The sequence below is a fragment of the Nerophis ophidion genome, linkage group LG25 (genome assembly GCF_033978795.1).
Source record: "Nerophis ophidion isolate RoL-2023_Sa linkage group LG25, RoL_Noph_v1.0, whole genome shotgun sequence".
NCBI lineage: Eukaryota > Metazoa > Chordata > Actinopteri > Syngnathiformes > Syngnathidae > Nerophis > Nerophis ophidion.
Window position 1 is genome coordinate 5597579 of NC_084635.1, and position 19866 is coordinate 5617444.

The following is a 19866-nucleotide window of genomic DNA, read 5'->3' on the forward strand; positions in this document are numbered from 1 at the left end:
TATTAGCCTGTGGAAAACAATTGATATTTACCTCAGAAGATTGCAAATAGAAAAAAAGGCATACCATTTTTTATTTAAATTTTATTTGATAGGCCATTGATCTTTTTTTAATTATTATTATTATTATTTGAAACTGGATTTTGCATGTCACTAAAGTTATATAAGCCTTGCTTGTTCAATATTTAATGCAAAACATGTTTGAGTCCCTATTAAAAGGTTGATTTCTTCAACCTTGGCCCGCGGCTTTGTTCCGTTTAAAATTTTGGCCCACTCTGTATTTGAGTTTGACACCCCTGCTCTACGTCAACCAGCAAGTTTTTGGATGGGAAAATTGTCGGCTCTTACCGGAGACTTCAGTGGATTACGGGACCTCCTCCTGTAGCTGTGACTTTGGCTTCTCATCGGCTTCTCTCAGAGACACTGGCGTTCACCGCAGCCATCCGACTTTCAGGTATGACTTTACTCATCTAATCTCACTAAAATACTATTAACACAATAAGCAGATAAGGGATTTTCCAGAATTATCCTAGTAAATGTGTCTAATTACATCTGAAACGCTACCACTGTCGCCGCCCGGAGCCATCGCTTTTTCTTTTTCTTTTTTAGTGCCTCACTCTAACTTTCTTAATCCACAAATTTTTCATCCTCGCTCAAATTAATGGGGAAATTGTCGCTTTCTCGGTCCAATTAGCTCTTGATGCTGGAGGCTATGATTATAAACAATGCGAGGAGCCGCGCAAAACGTCTGCAAGGCTTTTTTATTAGCGACCAAAAGTTGCGAACTTCATCGTGGATGTGCTCTACGAAATCCTTTCAGCAAAAATTATGGCAATATCACGAAATGATCAAGTATGACACATAGAATGGACCTGCTATCCCCGTTTGCATCTAGTATGTGTGTCACAATCATTGGTACTTTAACTTTAACTAAGAAAATCTCATTTCAGTAGGCCTTTAAACCTAAAAATCATGAATGTTTATACTCGGCCCCATCTTAGAAGCATGCTAAAATTAGCATGCTGACATTTTTTTGCTGGCATTTCAACTCATTTGGATCTTTTCAACCTAAAATTCATGGGTTTTGAAACTTCATCTAGATCAGGGGTGCCCATTACGTCGATCGCGGGCTACCAGTCGACCGCGGGGGGTGTGTCAGTCGATCTCGAGCCAGGCTTTTAAAAAAAATAGACCTAAAAATTAGTGATCATCAATCTTCACCAAGACGTCACTTAAATGACATTCACGGTACCGGAGGGTCTTGTGAGATGACGCTGGCTGCTGCAAGATCATTATTATGAAAATATGACCGAGAGGAAGGCGAGAAACACTTTTTATTTCAACAGACTCTCGCGCCGTACCTTCCGTCAAAACGCTAAAGGCCGACTGCACATTTCCTATCTTCACAATAAAAGCCCTGCTTCATGCTGCCTGCGCTAACTAAATACAGAGTCTCGGAAAACTGGCGTGCACAAGCGATCCCTCAGAAAGCTGGCGTGCACATCACTTGTGCACGCCAGCTTTCCGAGACTCTTATTTTGTTAGCGCAGGCAGCATGAAGCAGGGCTTTTATTGTGAAGATAGGAAATGTGCAGTCGGCCTTTAGAGTTTTGACGGAAGGGACGGCGCGAAAGTGTTGAAATAAAAAGTGTTTCTCGCCTTCCTCTCTGTCATTTTTTCATAATAATGAACTGGCAGCAGCCAGCGTCATCTCACAAGACCCTCGGGTGCCGTGAATGTCAATCAAGCAAGCTACGGAATTTGCCGCCAATGTTTTTCTTGTAAAGTGTATGGAAGCTGGATGAATTAGATGCCAAAAACCAACCACTTTCATGTGGTATTGTACAGAAAGGACAACTTTTTTTTCTCCTCCATTTGAAAATGTGGGCGTTATCATCATTACTGTCTGATTCCAATCAATGCAAGTCATCAGAATCAGGTAATACACCAACTTATATTCTTGTCTTTGTGAAAGAAAGACATCTATATGTGTTACACATGCTTGTATTATCATTAAACACATTTAACTTGTTTACAAAAATGTCTCTTTCATAAATAAATAAATATAAATGATATATATAAATGAGGTAGATCCCCTCGAGTTGGTCAATTGAAAAGTAGCTCGCCTGCAGAAAAAGTGTGGGCACCCCTGATCTAGATGCTAACTGTTTTCCGTGATAACAAGCTAACATTCTAATGTTTTATACAAACTTTTTACCATGAATTGATTAACGTGGACCCCGACTTAAACAAGTTGAAAAACTTATTCGGTTGTTACCATTTAGTGGTCAATTGTACAGAATATGTACTGTACTGTGCAAACTACTAATAAAAGTTTCAATCAATCAATCAATCAATCAATCAAAGTGTGAATCAACCCAGAGTCGGAGGATCACAGCACAGTTAGCAGACGGGAATTTTCTAGTTTTTCCTTGTAATCATAAAAATAAATGACTTACCCAGAGGTTTCTCTCTGTCCACGGCCTGAATGTCCATCAGACCCGGTAAGTTAGCACGTACAGTAATGGTGTTGGTTCCGGTATTCTTGTCTGCCCGCTGGATGCTCCGGCTCTGCCAGTCAGTCCAGTAGATGTGGGACCCGAGGAGGGTTAAGCCGTACGGGTGCTGGACTGGAGTCACCAGTGTCCGGCGGTTTTGGCCGTTAAGATCGGCCGCCTCGATACGCTGGGAAGGATCAAAGGGTATGTGGATGAGGATTTTGAATTCAGCCGATTGATGGGGGTCTTTCTTTCTGTCTCGTCCATCTTTTATCGGATTCGCCCATGTCTGAAATAAAAACCTTGACCTTGGTCCAGAGCTAGGACTGACCTCAGTGTGGGCATCAGCCCATAATAGTTGAGATCCAGCCACGTCTATAGCGAGACCATTAGGCCAGCCCAGGTTGTTATTGATGAGGACTACTCGATCCGACCCGTCCATCGCAGAACGTTCCAGCTTGGCATGTTCTCCCCAGTCAGACCAGTACATGAAACTGTAAAACACAGAGATCATTTAGACCAGAGGTGTCCAACTCAGGGTCTCAGGACCAGATCTGGCCCGACACATTTTTTGAAAAATTGTGACCTGCAATGTAATTTAACACAAGCCTGCCACTATATTTTATCGTGGCACGCCAGATTTTCGTAGCCCACCATGAAATTTTTTGAGACCTGGCACATCAATTTATATGTGGCCTGAAATCTCATTTTATATGGCCTGCCAAATAATTTTCGTGCCCTGCCATGTAATTTTGTGGTCTGACACGCCATTAATGTGGTCCACCATGTAATTTTACATTAGTCTGCCACACAATTTTATTGTGGCCCGCCATATATTTTTATTTTGGCCTTCCACTATATTTTATCGTGGCACGCCAGATTTTATGTGCTCCGCCACATGGTGTAAATATTTTCGTAGCCCACCATGAAATTTTTTGTGACCTGGCACATCAACTTATGTGGCCTGAAATCTCATTTTATGTGGCCTGCCAAATATCTTACGTGACCTGCCATGAAATGTTGTGGTCTGACAAGTCATTTAATGTGGTCCGCCATGAAACTTTACAGTGGCCTGCCACAAAATTTGATAGTGGCCTGCCATCCATCCATCCATCCATTTCCTACCGCTTATTCCCTTTCGGGGTCGCGGGGTGCGCTGGGGCCTATCTCAGCTACAATCGGGCGGAAGGCGGGGTACACCCTGGACAAGTCGCCATGTAATTTCATATTCGCCTGCCACAAAATCTGATTGTGGCCCGCCATGTAATTTTATATTGACCTGCCACTATATTTTATTGTGGCGCGTCACATTTTATGTGCTCTGCCGCACTGCAAAATTTTACATAGCCCCCCATGACATTTTGTGTGACCTGGCACATCAATTTATGTGGCCTGAAATCTCATTTTACGTGGCCTGCCAAATAATGTACGTGCCCTGCCATATCATTTTGTGGTCTGACACACCATTTAATGTGGTCCGCTATGTAATTTTACTGTGGCCTGCCACAAAGTTTGATTTTGGCCCGCCATGTAATTTTATATTGACCTGCCATTATATTTTATTGTGGCACGCCACATTTTATGTGCTCCGCCACACCGTGTAAAATGTTATGTGGCCCACCATGACATTTTTTGTACTTGGCACATCAATTTATGTGGCCTGAAATCTCATTTATGTGGCCTGCCAAATAATTTACGTGCCCTGCCATGGAATTTTGTGGTCGGACACGCCATTTAATGTGGTCCGCCATGTAATTTTACATTGACCTGCCACAAAATTTGATTGTGGCCTGCCATGTAATTTTATATTGGCCTGCCACTATATTTTATCGTAGCGCGCCACATTTCATGTGCTCTGGAACACCGTGTAAAATTTTATGTAGCCCACCATGACATTTTTTGTGACCTGGCACATCAATTTCTGTGGCCTGAAATCTCATTTTACATGGCCTGCCAAATAATTTACGTGCCCTGCCATGTAATTTTGTGGTCTGACACGCCCTTAATGTGGTCCGCCATGTAACTTTACAGTGGCCTGCCACAAAGTTTGATTGTGGCAGGCCACTGTAAAGTTACATGGCGGACCACAATAATATATTTAATAGTGGCACGCCACATAGTATGTGCTCCTCCACACCATGTAAAATTTTACGTAGTCCACCATGACATTTTTCGTGACCTGGCACATCAATTTTAAGTGGCCTGGAATTTCATTTAATATAGCCTGCCAAATAATTGATGTGCCCTGCCATGTAATTTTATGGTCTGACACGCCATTTAACGTGGGCCGCAATGTAATTTTACAGTGGCCTGCCACAAAATTTCATTGTAGCCTGCCACAAAAATTCATTGTGGCCCGCCATGTAAATTTATCCTGGACGGGCATTATATTTTATCGTGGCACGCCACATTTTATGTGCTCTGCCGCACTGCAAAATTTTACGTAGCGCCCCATGACATTTTGTGTGACCTGGCACATCAATTTCTGTGGCCTGAAATCTCATTTTATGTGGCCTGCCAAATAATGTACGTGCTCTGCCATATCATTTTGTGGTCTGACACACCATTTAACGTGGTCCGCTATGTAATTTTACAGTGGCCTGCCACAAAGTTTGATTTTGGCCCGCGATGTAATTTTATATTGGCCTGCCATTATATTTTATTGTGGTGCGCCACATTTTATGTGCTCCGCCACACCGTGTAAAATGTTATGTGGCACACCATGACATTTTTTGTACTTGGCACATCAATTTATGTGGCCTGAAATCTCATTTTATGTGGCCTGCCAAATAATTTACGTGCCCTGCCACGGAATTTTGTGGTCGGACACGCCATATAATGTGGTCCGCCATGTAATTTTACAGTGACCTGCCACAAAATTTGATCGTGGCCCGCCATGTAATTTTATAGTGGCCTGCCACTATATTTTATCGTAGCGCGCCACATTTCATGTGCTCTGGAACACCGTGTAAAATTTTACGTAGCCCACCATGACATTTTTTGTGACCTGGCACATCAATTTACGTGGCCTGAAATCTCATTTTATATGGCCTGCCAAATAATTTTCGTGCCCTGTCATGCAATTTTGTGGTCTGACACGCCATTAATGTGGTCCACCATGTAATTTTACCGTGGCCTGCCACAAAATTTGATCGTGGCCCGCCATGTAATTTTATTTTGGCCTGACACTATATTTTATTGTGGCGCGCCACATTTTATTTGCTCCGCCTCACCGTGCAAAATTTCGTAGCCCACTATGACATTTTTTGTGACCTGGCACATTAATTTACGTGGCCTGAAATTTCATTTTATGGTCTGACACGTCATTTAATGTGGTCCGCTATGTAATTTTACAGTGGCCTGTCACAAAATTTGATTATGGCCTGCTATGTAATTTTATAGTGGATATTTTAATGTGGTGCTCTGTCACACTGTGTAAAATTTACGTAGCCCACCATGACATTTTGTGTGACCTAGCACATCAATTTAGATGGCCTGTAATCTCATTTTACATGGCCTGCCAAATAATATACGTGCCCTGCCATGTAATTTTGTGGTCTGACACGCCATTTAATGTGGTCCGCCATGTAATTTTACGTGGTTTGACATGTCATAAAATGTGCATTTTTTTGTGGCTCGCCACAACATTTTTTTGAGACCCGCCACATCTTTTACGTAGGCCGCGACAAAATGTTATCATGGCCCGTCAGAAGATTTTAAGTGCTCCGCTACATCATTTAAAATGGCCCACCATGTAAATTTATGTGGACCCCCAATCATTTTATACATACGCCATCCGCCACATCATTTTATTGTGGCCCGCCTTGACATTTAATGTGCTCTGCAACAACATTTAATGTGGCTCGCTATATTTTATACAGTTTGTCGCTACACCATTTAAAATGGCCCACCATGTAAATTTATGTGGTCCCCTAATCATTTTATATTTATGCCATTCTGCCACTTCATTAATGTGGCCCGCCACGTCATTAAAAAGGCCTGCCATGTAATTTATGTGGCCCGCAATGTAATTTTATGTGGTCTGACATATGTAATGTCCTTTTTTTTTGTGGCTGGCCCCCAAACATTTTTGAGACCCGCCACATCATAGGCCGTCACAAAATTTTATGATGGCCCGTCAGATGATTTTATATGCTTCGCTACATTATTAAAAACGGCCCACCATGTAAATATATATGCTCCCCTAATCATTTTATATTTACACCACCCGCCACGTCATTTTATTGTGGCCTGCAACAACATTTAATGTGCTCTGCAACAACATTAAAGTGGCTCGCTATATTTTATACAGTTTGTCGCTACACCATTTAAAATGGCCCATCATGTAAATTTATGTGGTCCCCCAATCATTTGATATTTATGCCATTCTGCCACATCATTTAACGTGGCCCGGCACATTATTTAATTGTGGCCCGCCACATCATTAAAAAGGCCTGCCATGTAATTTTACGTGGCCCGCCATGTAATTTTATGTGGTCTGACATCATTTAACGTCTTTTTTTGTGGCTGGCCCAAAAAATCTTTTGAAACCCGCCACATCATAGGCCGTGACAAAATGTTATAATGGCCCGTCAGATGATTTTATATGCTTCGCTACATCATTTAAAATGGCCAACCATGAAAATATATGTGCTCCCCCAATCATTTTATATTTACGTCACCTGCCACATCATTTTATCGTGGCCCGCAACGACATTTAATGTGCTCCGCAACAGCATTTATTGTGGCTCGTAATATAATTTTATACGGTTTGTCACTACATCATTTAAAATGGCCCACCATGTAAATTTATGTGGTCCCCCGATCATTTTATATTTATGTCATTCTGCCACTTCATCCCGGCACATTATTTTATTTTGGCCCGCCACGTCTTTAAAATGGCCTGCCATGTAATTTTTATGTGGCCTGCCATGTAATTTTTATGTGGCCTGCCATGTAATTTTTATGTGGCCTGCCATGTAATTTTTATGTGGCCTGCCATGTAATTTTACGTGGCCCGCCATGTAATTTTTGTGGTTGGCCACAAAATTTTTTCAAGACCCGCCACATCATTTTACATAGGCCGTCACAAAATGTTATAATGGCCCGTCAGATGATTTTATATTCTCCGCTACATCCTTTAAATTGGCCCACCATGTAATTGGCCCACCATGTAAATGTATGTGGTCCCTCAATCATTTTATATTTACGCCATCCGCCACATCATTTAATTGTGGCCCGCCACAACATTTAATGTGTTCCGCAACAACATTTATGTGACTCGGTTAATAATTTTATGTTTTTTTTGCAACACCATTTAAAATGACCCACCGTGTGAATTAATGTGGTCCCCCAATCATTTTATATTTATGCCATCCGCCACATTATTCAATGTGCTCCGCAACATTTAAAGTTATAACTTTATATGGTTTTCCGCTACACCATTTAAAATGGCCCACCATGTGAATCTATGTGGTCCCCCAATATTTTTATATTTATGCCATTCTGCCACATCATTTAACGTGACCCGACACATTATTTTATCGTGGCCTGCCACAACATTTAATATGTGCCGCTACAACATTTAATTTGGCCCGCTATATGATTTGAAATGGTTTTCCGCTACATCATTTAAAATAGCCCACCATGTGAATCTATGTGGTCCCCCAATCATTTTATATTTATGCCATCCGCCACATTATTCAATGTGCTCCGCAACAACATTTAAAGTGGCCCGCTTCATAACTTTATATGGTTTTCCGCTACACCATTTAAAAGGGCCCACCATGTGAATCTATGTGGTCCCCCAATATTTTTATATTTATGCCATTCTGCCACATCATTTAACGTGACCCGGCACATTATTTTATCGTGGCCTGCCACGACATTTAATGTGTGCCGCGACATTTAATTTGGCCCGCTATATGATTTTAAATGGTTTTCCGCTACATCATTTAAAATAGCCCACCATGGGAATCTATGTGGTCCCCCAATCATTTTATATTTATGTCAGCCGCCACATTATTCAATGTGCTCCGCAACAACATTTAAATTGGCCCGCTTTATAACTTTATATGGTTTTCCGCTACACCATTAAAAATGGCCCACCATGTGAATCTATGTGGTCCCCCAATATTTTTATATTTATGCCATTCTGCCACATCATTTAACGTGACCCGGCACATTATTTTATTGTGGCCTGCCACGACATTTAATATGTGCCGCGACAACATTTAACTTGGCCCGCTATATGATTTGAAATGGTTTTCCGCTACATCATTTAAAATAGCCCACCATGTGAATCTATGTGGTCCCCCAATCATTTTATATTTATGCCATCCGCCACATTATTCAATGTGCTCCGCAACAACATTTAAAGTGGCCCGCTTCATAACTTTATATGGTTTTCCGCTACACCATTTAAAAGGGCCCACCATGTGAATCTATGTGGTCCCCCAATATTTTTATATTTATGCCATTCTGCCACATCATTTAACGTGACCCGGCACATTATTTTATTGTGGCCTGCCACGACATTTAATATGTGCCGCGACAACATTTAATTTGGTCCGCTATATGATTTGAAATGGTTTTCCGCTACATCATTTAAAATGGCCCACAATGTGAATCTATGTGGTCCCCCAATCATTTTATATTTATGCCATCCGCCACATTATTCAATGTGCTCCGCAACAACATTTAAAGTGGCCCGCTTTATAACTTTATATGGTTTTCCGCTACACCATTTAAAATGGCCCACCATGTGAATCTATGTGGTCCCCCAATATTTTTATATTTATGCCATTCTGCCACATCATTTAACGTGACCCGGCACATTATTTAATCGTGGCCTGCCACGACATGTAATATGTGCCGCGACAACATTTAATTTGGCCCGCTATATGATTTGAAATGGTTTTCCGCTACATCATTTAAAATGGCCCACAATGTGAATTTATGTGGTCCCCCAATCATTTTGTATTCATGCCATTCCGCCACATCATTTAAAGTGGCCTGCCATGTAATTCTATGTGGTCTGCCACGACATTTTATGTGCTCCGCAACAACATTTAATGTAACTTTATATGGTTTGCCACACGATTTTAAGTGGCCATTAAAATGGCTTGCCATGTGATTTTATGTGGCCCCCCACATCATTTAACTGGCTTGCGAAAAATATATTAGTTCTTTCAACGTTGACACACACGCACTGCATACTGCGTTTGTTCTAGTCGTTATCGATCGTTCTGTTTGTACAAAACATAATAATCAAAAATCTTTGAAAATTGTGCAACAAGGCTATTATAAGTTCACAATCTGATATATCCACTGTTACAAGCAGCAATAATTTTGAGGTGGCCCACAAAAAAAACATATCTAGATAAAGAAACAGACCACTAAAATTAGATTCCCATTGAGAATGATTTAGTAAGACTGGTAAAAATCATGAAAACCCGTGTACTCACCCCTTCTCGTTGTAGAGGGCGATGGCTCGAGGGCTGTCCAGGTTTTGCCACACGAGAACTTTCCTCATGGAGCCGTCCAGATTGGCAACTTCTATCCGGTTGGTGCCTGTGTCCGTCCAGTAAATCTTCCGTCCCACGGCGTCCACTGCCAAGCCGTCGGTGGTCATCAACCCTGCGGGGAGACAAGGTGAAGCACTCGTTGGAGCGGAGGAGTTGTGGAAGTTACCTGTAGATATGATGTCCTCGTCCGCCGTCCCGTTGATGTTGGCTCTGCTGATTTTCTTCAGTGTGCTGTCAGACCAATACACCTTTCCTGCAGAAGATGTTGAGACTCAGCACGCCCATCCGTCAACAGGCGCTCGGCCTAACACACAAACCGTCTTTGGGGTCGACGCCCACAGCGATGGTGTTTTTCATGGAGCTGTTGACGGCGAGAACCACGTCCGCAAAGTAAGGGATGTCCAGAGAAACCATTCTGATGTCAGTCCTCCGTGCAAAGATCAGGAAGCTGCTCATTCCTGCACAAAGCAAAATATCTTTTTACATTCTTGCAACGACTTCTGATGGGAAGTTGTAAAAGAGCAAACAGGTGGAATGTAACGAGAAAACCTTGCAATGTCGACTAATTACAAAAGGCTGCTATGTCAGGGGTCTCAAACTCCCTTTACTTGGGGGCCACCGGATGCAGAGTCTGGGAGAAGCAGGGGGCGCAAGAAAAATATCTTAAAGGGGAACATTATCACAATTTCAAAAGGGTTAAAATGAATAAAAATCAGTTCCCAGTGGCTTGTTTTATTTTTCGAAGTTTTTTTCAAAATTTTACACCTCCCGGAATATCCCTAAATAAAGCTTTAAAGTGCCTTATTTTCGCTATCTTCGAAACCACTATCCATTTCCCTGTGACGTCATACAGTGCTGCCAATACAAACAACATGGCGGTTACCACAGCAAGATATAGCGACATTAGCTCGGAGTCAGACTCGGATTTCAGCGGCTTAAGCGATTCAACAGATTACGCATGTATTGAAACAGATAGTCTGCAGTACCAGTGTCATGATACTATTTCCATGAGCACTTGTGGTAACGGTGTGGCTATGTATGTGTGTAGTGTGCATATGTATGTATATATTTATCATTTATTTATATACAAGCTCATTAAGTTTGTACATAGAGTGAACAAGGAAGTTCGAGCTCAGAGTCATTTATGATTTAAAGAAAAGGGGTGGGATTAAATAAGTGTATACTTCTTCTCACTCCTTTTCAAATATGTAATAAAAAAATAAAAAAAAAGTCGAATGCTCATTTGTTTTTCTTATTCTTCATTGTTTTCATTTTGTTATAATAGCCGTTAAGGCTATAGCACTGTATTGGATCATGCTTGCTCTTGTTTGTTTTTTTTTTTTTTTTGCATATTTGAAATAAAAATATATCAATCAATCAATCAATCAATAGTCAGAGTATGGAGGCAGATAGCGAAAATGAAATTGAAGAAGAAATTGAAGCTATTGAGCAAAGAGCTATTGACGCTATTCGGCCATAGCGTGGGTGTACCTAATGAAGTGGCCCATAGCATGGCTGCCTTATTAGCATCGCCGGTAAAATGTGCGGACCAAACGATCAGGACTTTCGCATCTTGTGACACTGGAGCAACTTCAATCCGTCGATTGGTAAGTGTTTGTTTCGCATTATATGTGGGTATCTAGTTTCAAATGTACATGCAGCTAGCGTAAATAGCATGTTAGCATCGATTAGCGTAGCATGTTAGCATCGATTAGCTGGCAGTCATGCTGCGACCAAATATGTCTGATTAGCACATAAGTCAACAACATCAACAAAATTGTGATTTCGTTGACTTAATGGTTGCAAATGCATCTGCAGGTTATCCATACATCTCTGTGCCATGTCTGTCTTAGCATCGCCGGTCAAATGTGAAGACACTGGCAAATTCAACGGGGGTCTGGCGGCAGATTTCTTGCCAGTGGTGCAACTTGAATCCCTCCCTGTTAGTGTTGTTACACCCTCCGACAACATACCGACGAGGCATGATGTCTCCAAGGTTCCAAAAAATAGTCGAAAAAACGGAAAATAACAGAGCTGAGACTTGGTGTTTGTATTGTGAAAAGGAAAATGGTGGGTGTATTACCTCGGTGACGTCACATTCTGACGTCATCGCTAAAAGACCGATAATTTGCCAAAATTCACCCATTTAGAGTTCGGAAATCGGTTAAAAATATACATGGTCTTTTTTCTGCAACATCAAGGTATATATTGACGCTTGCATAGGTTTGGTGATAATGTTCCCCTTTAAAACATTTTTTTTTTAAATGTCTTTATTTTTATTTTCAACACAAAATAAAATTTAAATATAAATGAACAAAATGAGAATGAATTAATATGAGGCAATGCAAATTAAACAATAAAAAACAACAAATAACGGTTTGAATAGGTCCAGGTTATCTGGGATTGTTGTCACTGACGGACAGGTGTCGCGGTGTGACTGCAGCCAGGCACGTAAGAAAGGCCTCGTCTCCATGGCAACGTTTCTGTCGCTTTCACTCATTTGCCGCTTTTCCACTAACGCAGGGGTAGGCAACACAGAATGTTGAAAGGGCCATTTTGGACCCAAATAACAAAAATCGTCGAGGGTGGGGCAAAACGTTTTTCTGCTTGGATCATGCAAGTGACATCAATTTTCGGCCCTCGAGAGCCACATACCACACCGGGATTGGTAGATTCCATGAGCACCGCACATAACGCTGTTAAGCACCATTCATATAAAACACGCGGGGCGCACTAACATTAAACTTTCATATTAAGGTGGGGGCCGCAAAATAACGTCTCGCGGGACGCAATTGGCCCACGGGCCACGTGTATGAAACCCCTGTGCTATGTCGACTGTTTTTTTACCTTTAAAGTGGTCATTGATAAACAAATAATAATCAATCAAAATCAATGTTAGAATCCAATTACTTCTCAGCGAATTTTCCACTTTGAAATATTTTTGGGGGAAAACATTGCATGTTTTTTGTGTATGATAGATAAAAAACACTTTTTTCTAACAAAAAGTATACAAATAGAAACATGGATACATCTGAAGTTGATCTAGAGACTTAAAAAAATCTATGACTTAATATATTACTAACATTTTTAATTAGTGGGGCCCTTTTGGATCCCCAAGCATTTTAGTGGGATTTTTTTTTTAAGCTGTCATAGATCAAAAATAGTAATGCAATAAAATCGATGGTGCTATGAATTATTGACCTATTTTAAGCTCCAAATAAAGAAATATTTTTGGGGAAAAAGATTGCACATTTTGTGTTTTTGCCATAAAGACAGGGTTTTGGGGGAAAAAAGGACATATAACATAAAACAAATTAAACAAATTAAAATATAAACTTTATAATAACAAACCTGAAGGTGATCTAGAGATTTAGGCGTTGAATCAAAAAAATAGTTTGTATATATATATATATATATATATATATTTATATATATATATATATATTTATATATATATTAGGGCTGGGCAACGATTAAAAATTTTAATCGCACTATTTCTCCGATTAATCGCGATTAACTGCATTGTATACGCAAATATACGTATATATATATATATTAGGGCTATATATATATATATATATATATATATTTCAATCTTATTTGGATTATCCAGAGAATAATGTTTGATACCGTGGTAGAGCGCAATATGTGTGTGTGGGAAAAATCACAAGACTACTTCATCCCTACAGAACTGTTTCATGAGGGGTTCCCTCAATCGTCAGGAGATTTTTTTTTTGATTTTTTTTGTGACAATTGATGATTGAGGGAACCCCTCATGAAACAGTTCTGTAGAGATGAAATAGTCTTGTGATTTTTCCCACACATACATACATATATATATATATATATATATACATATATATATATATATATATATATATATATATATATACATATATATATATATATACATACATATATATACACATACATATATATACACATATATATATACATATATATATACATACATATATATACACATATATATATATATACATACATATATATATATATATACATATATATATATATATACATACATATATATATATACATACATATATATATATATACATACATATATATATATACATACATATATATACATATACATACATATATATATATACATACATATATATGTATACATACATATATATATATGTACATATATATATATATATATACATATATATATATGTACATATATATATATATACATACATATATATATATATATATGTACATATATATATATATATACATACATACATACATATACATATATATATATATATATATATATATATATATATATATATATATATATATATATATATATATATATACATACACACATTGGGGCGGCATAGCTCGGTTGGTAGAGTGGCCGTGCCAGCAACTTAAGGGTTGCAGGTTCGATTCCTGCCTCCGCCATCCTAGTCATTGCCGTTGTGTCCTTGGGCAAGACACTTTACCCACCTGCTCCCAGTGCCACCCACACTGGTTTAAATGTAACTTAGATATTGGGTTTCACTATGTAAAGTGCTTTGAGTCACTAGAGAAAAGCGCTATATAAATATAATTCACAATTCACTACACACCTACACATATATAGATATATATATACATGCACGCACACACAGTACTTGCCAACATTTTTGGACACACCTTCTCGTTTCAATGTGTTTTCTTTATTTTCCTGACCATTTACATTGTAGATTGTCACTGAAGGCATTAAAACTATGACACCTGTGAAGTGAAAACCATTTCAGGTGACCACCTCTTGAAGCTCATCCAGAGAATGCCAAGAGTGTGCAAAGCAGTAATCAGAGCAAAGGGTGGCTACTCTGAAGAAACTAGAATATAAAACTTGTTTTCAGTTATTTCACCTTTTTTTTGTTAAGTACATAACTCCACATGTGTTCCTTCATAGTTTCGATGCCTCCAGTGACAATCAACAATGAAAATAGTCATGGAAATAAAGGCAACACATTGAATGAGAAGATGTGTCCAAACTTAATTGCGCGTCTCTGGAATGTTTCATACCAGGTGTGCAGGTTTTCCCGTCTGCCTGAAGGTTGATCCCGGTGGGACAGGAACAGCTGTAAGCTTTGGGAGCAGGAGCCAGGAGACACAGGTGGCTACAGCCTCCATTATTCACTGCACACGGGTTGTGGACTGCGGGAGGAGAAATATAACAACAGACTCATTTCTAGGCCATCACAGGGAAAAAAAAAAAAAATCAATGGGAAGCACACGGCTGGTTTTAGGGCAAACAAAAAAACGCTTGTTGATAAAGACAAGCCGGCCTTTAGGGAACACAGGAAGAACTAGACATGAGATAAATATGAGCCTTGAGGTTCTGCTTTCTCAGCCACTGATCAAGGCTCAGTTTACCTGTAATTTCCCATAGCTGACAGCCTCACCTACTAATCAATGCTCCTTGTGTTCCTTTGTTCAGCCTCTATCACACAAACGCATTACATCCCAGCAGGCACAAGACATTATAACAACATTGAGAACTTGTTGAATTCGGTCCCCACTAGGGTTTAACGGAATACCGCAGGGGTCACCAAGCTTTTTGAAACCAAGAGCTACTTCTCGGGTACTGATTAATGCGAAGGGCTACCAGTTTGATACACACTTAAATAAATGACCAGGAATAGCCAATTTGCTCAATTTACCTTTAATAAATAAATCTATATATATAAAAAAAATGGGTATTTCTGTCTGTCATTCCGTCGTACATTTTTTTTCCTTTTACGGAAGGTTTTTTGTCGAGAATAAAAGATGAAAAAAACACTTAATTGAACGGTTTAAAACATGGGTGTCAAACTCTGGCCTGCGGGCCAAAATTGGCCCGCCGTTTAATTTCATTTGGCCCTTGAGTCAATATCAAATGAACATTAGAGCTGGCCCGCCGGTAACACCGCATTCACCGCTAATACTCATACTTGCCAACCCTCCTGATTTTCCCAGGAGACTCCCGAAGTTTAGTGCCCTTCTCGAAAATCTCCCTGGGCAACCATTCTCCCAATTTCCACCCGGAAAAATATATTGGGAGCGTGCCTTAAAGGCACTGTCCTCTACAACATGTCGTCACGTCCTCTTTTCCTCCATATAAACAGCATGCTGGCCAAGTCATATAATATATGCGGCTTTCACACACACATACTTGGTCAACAGCCATACAGGTTACACTGAGGGTGGCCATATAAACAACTTTGACATTGTTACAAATATGCGCCACACTGTGAACCCACGCCAAACAGGAATGACAAAACACATTTCGGGAGAACACCCTCACCGTAACACAACATAAACACAACAGAACAAATACCCAGAACCCCTTGCTGCATTAACTCTTCCGGAACGCTATAATACACACCCCCCCGCTACCACCAAACCCCGCCCACCTCATTTTTATTTTATTTTCGAATTTATTAGCCTGTGGAAAAAGTTAATGTTGATATTTACCTCAGAAGGCTGCAAATATAAAAGAGGCATTAATCTTTTTAATTATATTTTATTTAATATACCACTAATGTTTTTGGAAAGTTGATTTTGCACTATTACGTTATATAAGCTCTGCTTGTTCCATGGGAGGAAGCCCGAGTACCCGGAGGGAACCCACGCAGTCACAGGGAGAACATGCAAACTCCACACAGAAAGATCCCGAGCCCGGGATTGAACCCAGGATTACTCAGGACCTTCGTATTGTGAGGCAGATGCACTGACCCCTGTTCCACCGTGCTGCCCTATATAAGCCTTGCTTGTTCAATATTGATTGCAAAACTTGTTTGGGTCCCTATTAAAAGGTTAATTTGTTCAACCTTGGCCCGCGGCTTTGTTCAGTTTAAAATTTTGCCCACTCTGTATTTGAGTTTGACACCCCTGATTTAAAAGAGGAGAAAACACGAAAAAAATGAAAATTACATTTTGAAATATAGTTTATCTTCAATTTCGACTCTTTAAAATTCAAAATTCCACCAAAAAAAAAAAGAGAGAAACTAGCTAATTCCAATCTTTTTGAAAAAATAAAAAAAAAGAATTTATGGAACATCATTAGTAATTTTTCCTGATTAAGATTAATTTTAGAATTTTGATGACATGTTTTAAATAGGTTAAAATCCAATCTGCACTTAGTTAGAATATATAACAAATTGGACCAAGCTATATTTCTAACAGACAAATCATTATTTCTTCTAGATTTTCCTGATTTTTTGTTTTAAAGAAATTCTAAAGACTTTGAAATAAGATTTAAGTTTGAAGAAATATTTCACAAATATTCCTCGTCGAAAAAACAGAAGCTAAAGTGAAGAATTAAATTAAAATGTATTTATTATTCTTTACAATTGAAAAAAAAAATTTGAACATTGATTTAAATAGTCAGGAAGGAATTTTAAAGGTAAAAAGGTATATATGTTTAAAAATCCTAAAATCATTTTTAAGGTTGTATTTTTTCTCTAAAATTGTCTTTCTGAAAGTTATAAAAAGCAAAATAAAAAAATAAATGAATTTATTTAAACAAGTGAAGACCAAGTCTTTAAAATATTTTCTTGGATTTTCAAATTCTATTTGAGTTTTGTCTCTCTTAGAATTAAAAATGTCGAGCAAAGCGATACCAGCTTGCTAGTAAATAAATACAATTCAAAAAATAGAGGCAGCTCACTGGTAAGTGCTGCTAATTGAGCTATTTTTTAGAAAAGGCCAGCGGGCGACTCATCTGGTCCTTACGGGCGACCTGATGCCCGCGGGCACCGTGTTGGTGACCCCTGGTATACCGGTATTGGTATAGTACCGCAATACTAATTAATCATATTCAGTACTATACCGCCTCTAAAAAGTATCGGTTCCCCACCCCGTCACGTTGTGTCATTGATTGTTTATGAGCAGAGGAGCATGTGCGGCAGTGCACAATCACTGAGTACTTACAGGCAGACACAGTGTGTAGACAGAAAAGGGAGAACGGACACATTTTGGCTTAAAAACTAACAATAAAGGTGAAGTTATAACACTGAAAAGGCCTCAGGAAGAGATCCTTTAAAACATGGCTAGCTAGCGGCCAAAGTTCACTACACACCGTAGCTCACTGGTGTCTGCGATGTGGCCCTCGAAGAAAACAAGTTCGAGACCCCAGTCGCGCACATATATCCGATTTATTTCCACATGGGAAATTGGCCCGGGTCGGACATGAAAAATTCGGAGTTGCACTGTTCACACAATGAACAAATCTGATACAGGTCGCAAAAATCGGAATCGACCTGCAGTCTGAGGAAGGCCCGTTTCTTTCATTTTGCTATCGATAGCTAAAAACGTTATTATTGGATTTTAATTGAACATTCAAGAATTGTCCAAAATGGGATACGAAAGAAGTAGGTACATTTTTGTGGCTGCGTTGATCCATTTCTACTATGTTACTTTACGTTTACGTTACGATTTTCAACTTCAGTGTGCGTGTATGCTTGTGGTACCGCCTCCATCCGCAGAGACAAAGGCAGCACACCAAGGGTCGGGAACCTTTTTCGTCTGAGAGAGCCATGAAAGCCAAATATTTTAAAATGTACTTCCGTGAGAGTTATATAATATTTTTAACACTGAATACAACTGTCAGCTTCGAACACAGACGACATCTATTAAACAGACAAGAAGCAAGGAATTAAACAGAGACAGGATTCAATTTAGGTCTGACAAAAGAATTCTACGCCTCCTCTGTTATTTGGACTTTCCCTGATCACAACAAAAAAATGCGTTCATCTCTTATTTTATTTTTAATAACATTGTTATTCTGAAGCTAACCAATAACAAATAAAATACTTTTGACCATTTATGCGACTTCTTGAACAGGTGCGATAGAAACGGATGGATGGATTCAAATGCATGAGAATGTTTTATATTTTGAAGCTTATTTTTAACACTGTGATTATTAGCGGAGTTTTTCATTACTTATCGTGTTAAAGGCCTACTGAAATGAGATTTTCTTATTTAAACGGGGATAGCAGGTCCATTCTATGTGTCATACTTGATCATTTCGTGATATTGCCACATTTTTGTTTAAATTATTTAGTAGAGAACATCGACGATAAAGTTTGCAACTTTTGGTCGCTAATAAAAAAGCCTTGCCTGTACCGGAAGTAGCAGACGATGTGCGCATGACGTCACGGGTTGTAGGGCTCCTCACATCTGAACATTGTTTACAATCATGGCCACCCGCAGGAAGAGCGATTCGGACCGAGACAGCGACGATTTCCCCATTAATTTGAGCGAGGATGAAAGATTTGTGGATGAGTAAAGTTAGAGTGAAGGACTAGAAAGAAAAAAAAAAATAAGACGGCAGTGGGAGCGATTCAGATGTTATTAGACAAATTTACTAGGATAATTCTGGAAAATCCCTTATCTGCTTATTGTGTTACTAGTGTTTTAGTGAGATTATATGGTACCTGAAAGTCGGAGGGGTGTGGTGACCGCCAGTGTCTCTGAGGTAAGCCACGTTTCTCGACGAGGGGAAGCGAAGGCAGCCGTTGGGGTCGGTCTGAGCTTTCCCCCCCCCCCCTCCTCCACAGTGGAAGCATCCCACATTAGGGGGCGGCCGGTCGGAAGAGGCAAGAGAGTCCGCAGCTGCCTCTTTGACAGGCGCACGAGGAACGACGCAAGCTGTCCGCTCATGTCTACGGTAAGAGCCGACTTACTACCACAATTTTCTAACCGAAACCCGCCGTTTGACATGTGGTAGGGAACCATGTTCGCTTGACTGCTCTGTTCCATAGTTCCATCTTTAGGGAATGTAAACAAGGAAACACCGTCTGTGTTTGTGTTGCTAAAGGCGGCCGCAATACACC

General features: G+C 39.7%; 1 protein-coding gene across 1 annotated transcript in view; it reads right to left on the reverse strand.

Moving 5' to 3' along the window:
- Nucleotides 1-19866, reverse strand: part of lrp4 (low density lipoprotein receptor-related protein 4) — a 475714-nt gene that overhangs the window by 44947 nt on the left and 410901 nt on the right. The window contains exons 22-27 of the mRNA XM_061887739.1: nucleotides 15074-15205; nucleotides 10339-10479; nucleotides 10188-10274; nucleotides 9962-10133; nucleotides 2827-2989; nucleotides 2457-2682 (exon numbers count right to left, since the gene is read on the reverse strand). Coding sequence (XP_061743723.1) covers nucleotides 2457-2682; nucleotides 2827-2989; nucleotides 9962-10133; nucleotides 10188-10274; nucleotides 10339-10479; nucleotides 15074-15205 — 921 coding nt within the window. The remainder of the gene's footprint in view (nucleotides 1-2456; nucleotides 2683-2826; nucleotides 2990-9961; nucleotides 10134-10187; nucleotides 10275-10338; nucleotides 10480-15073; nucleotides 15206-19866) is intronic.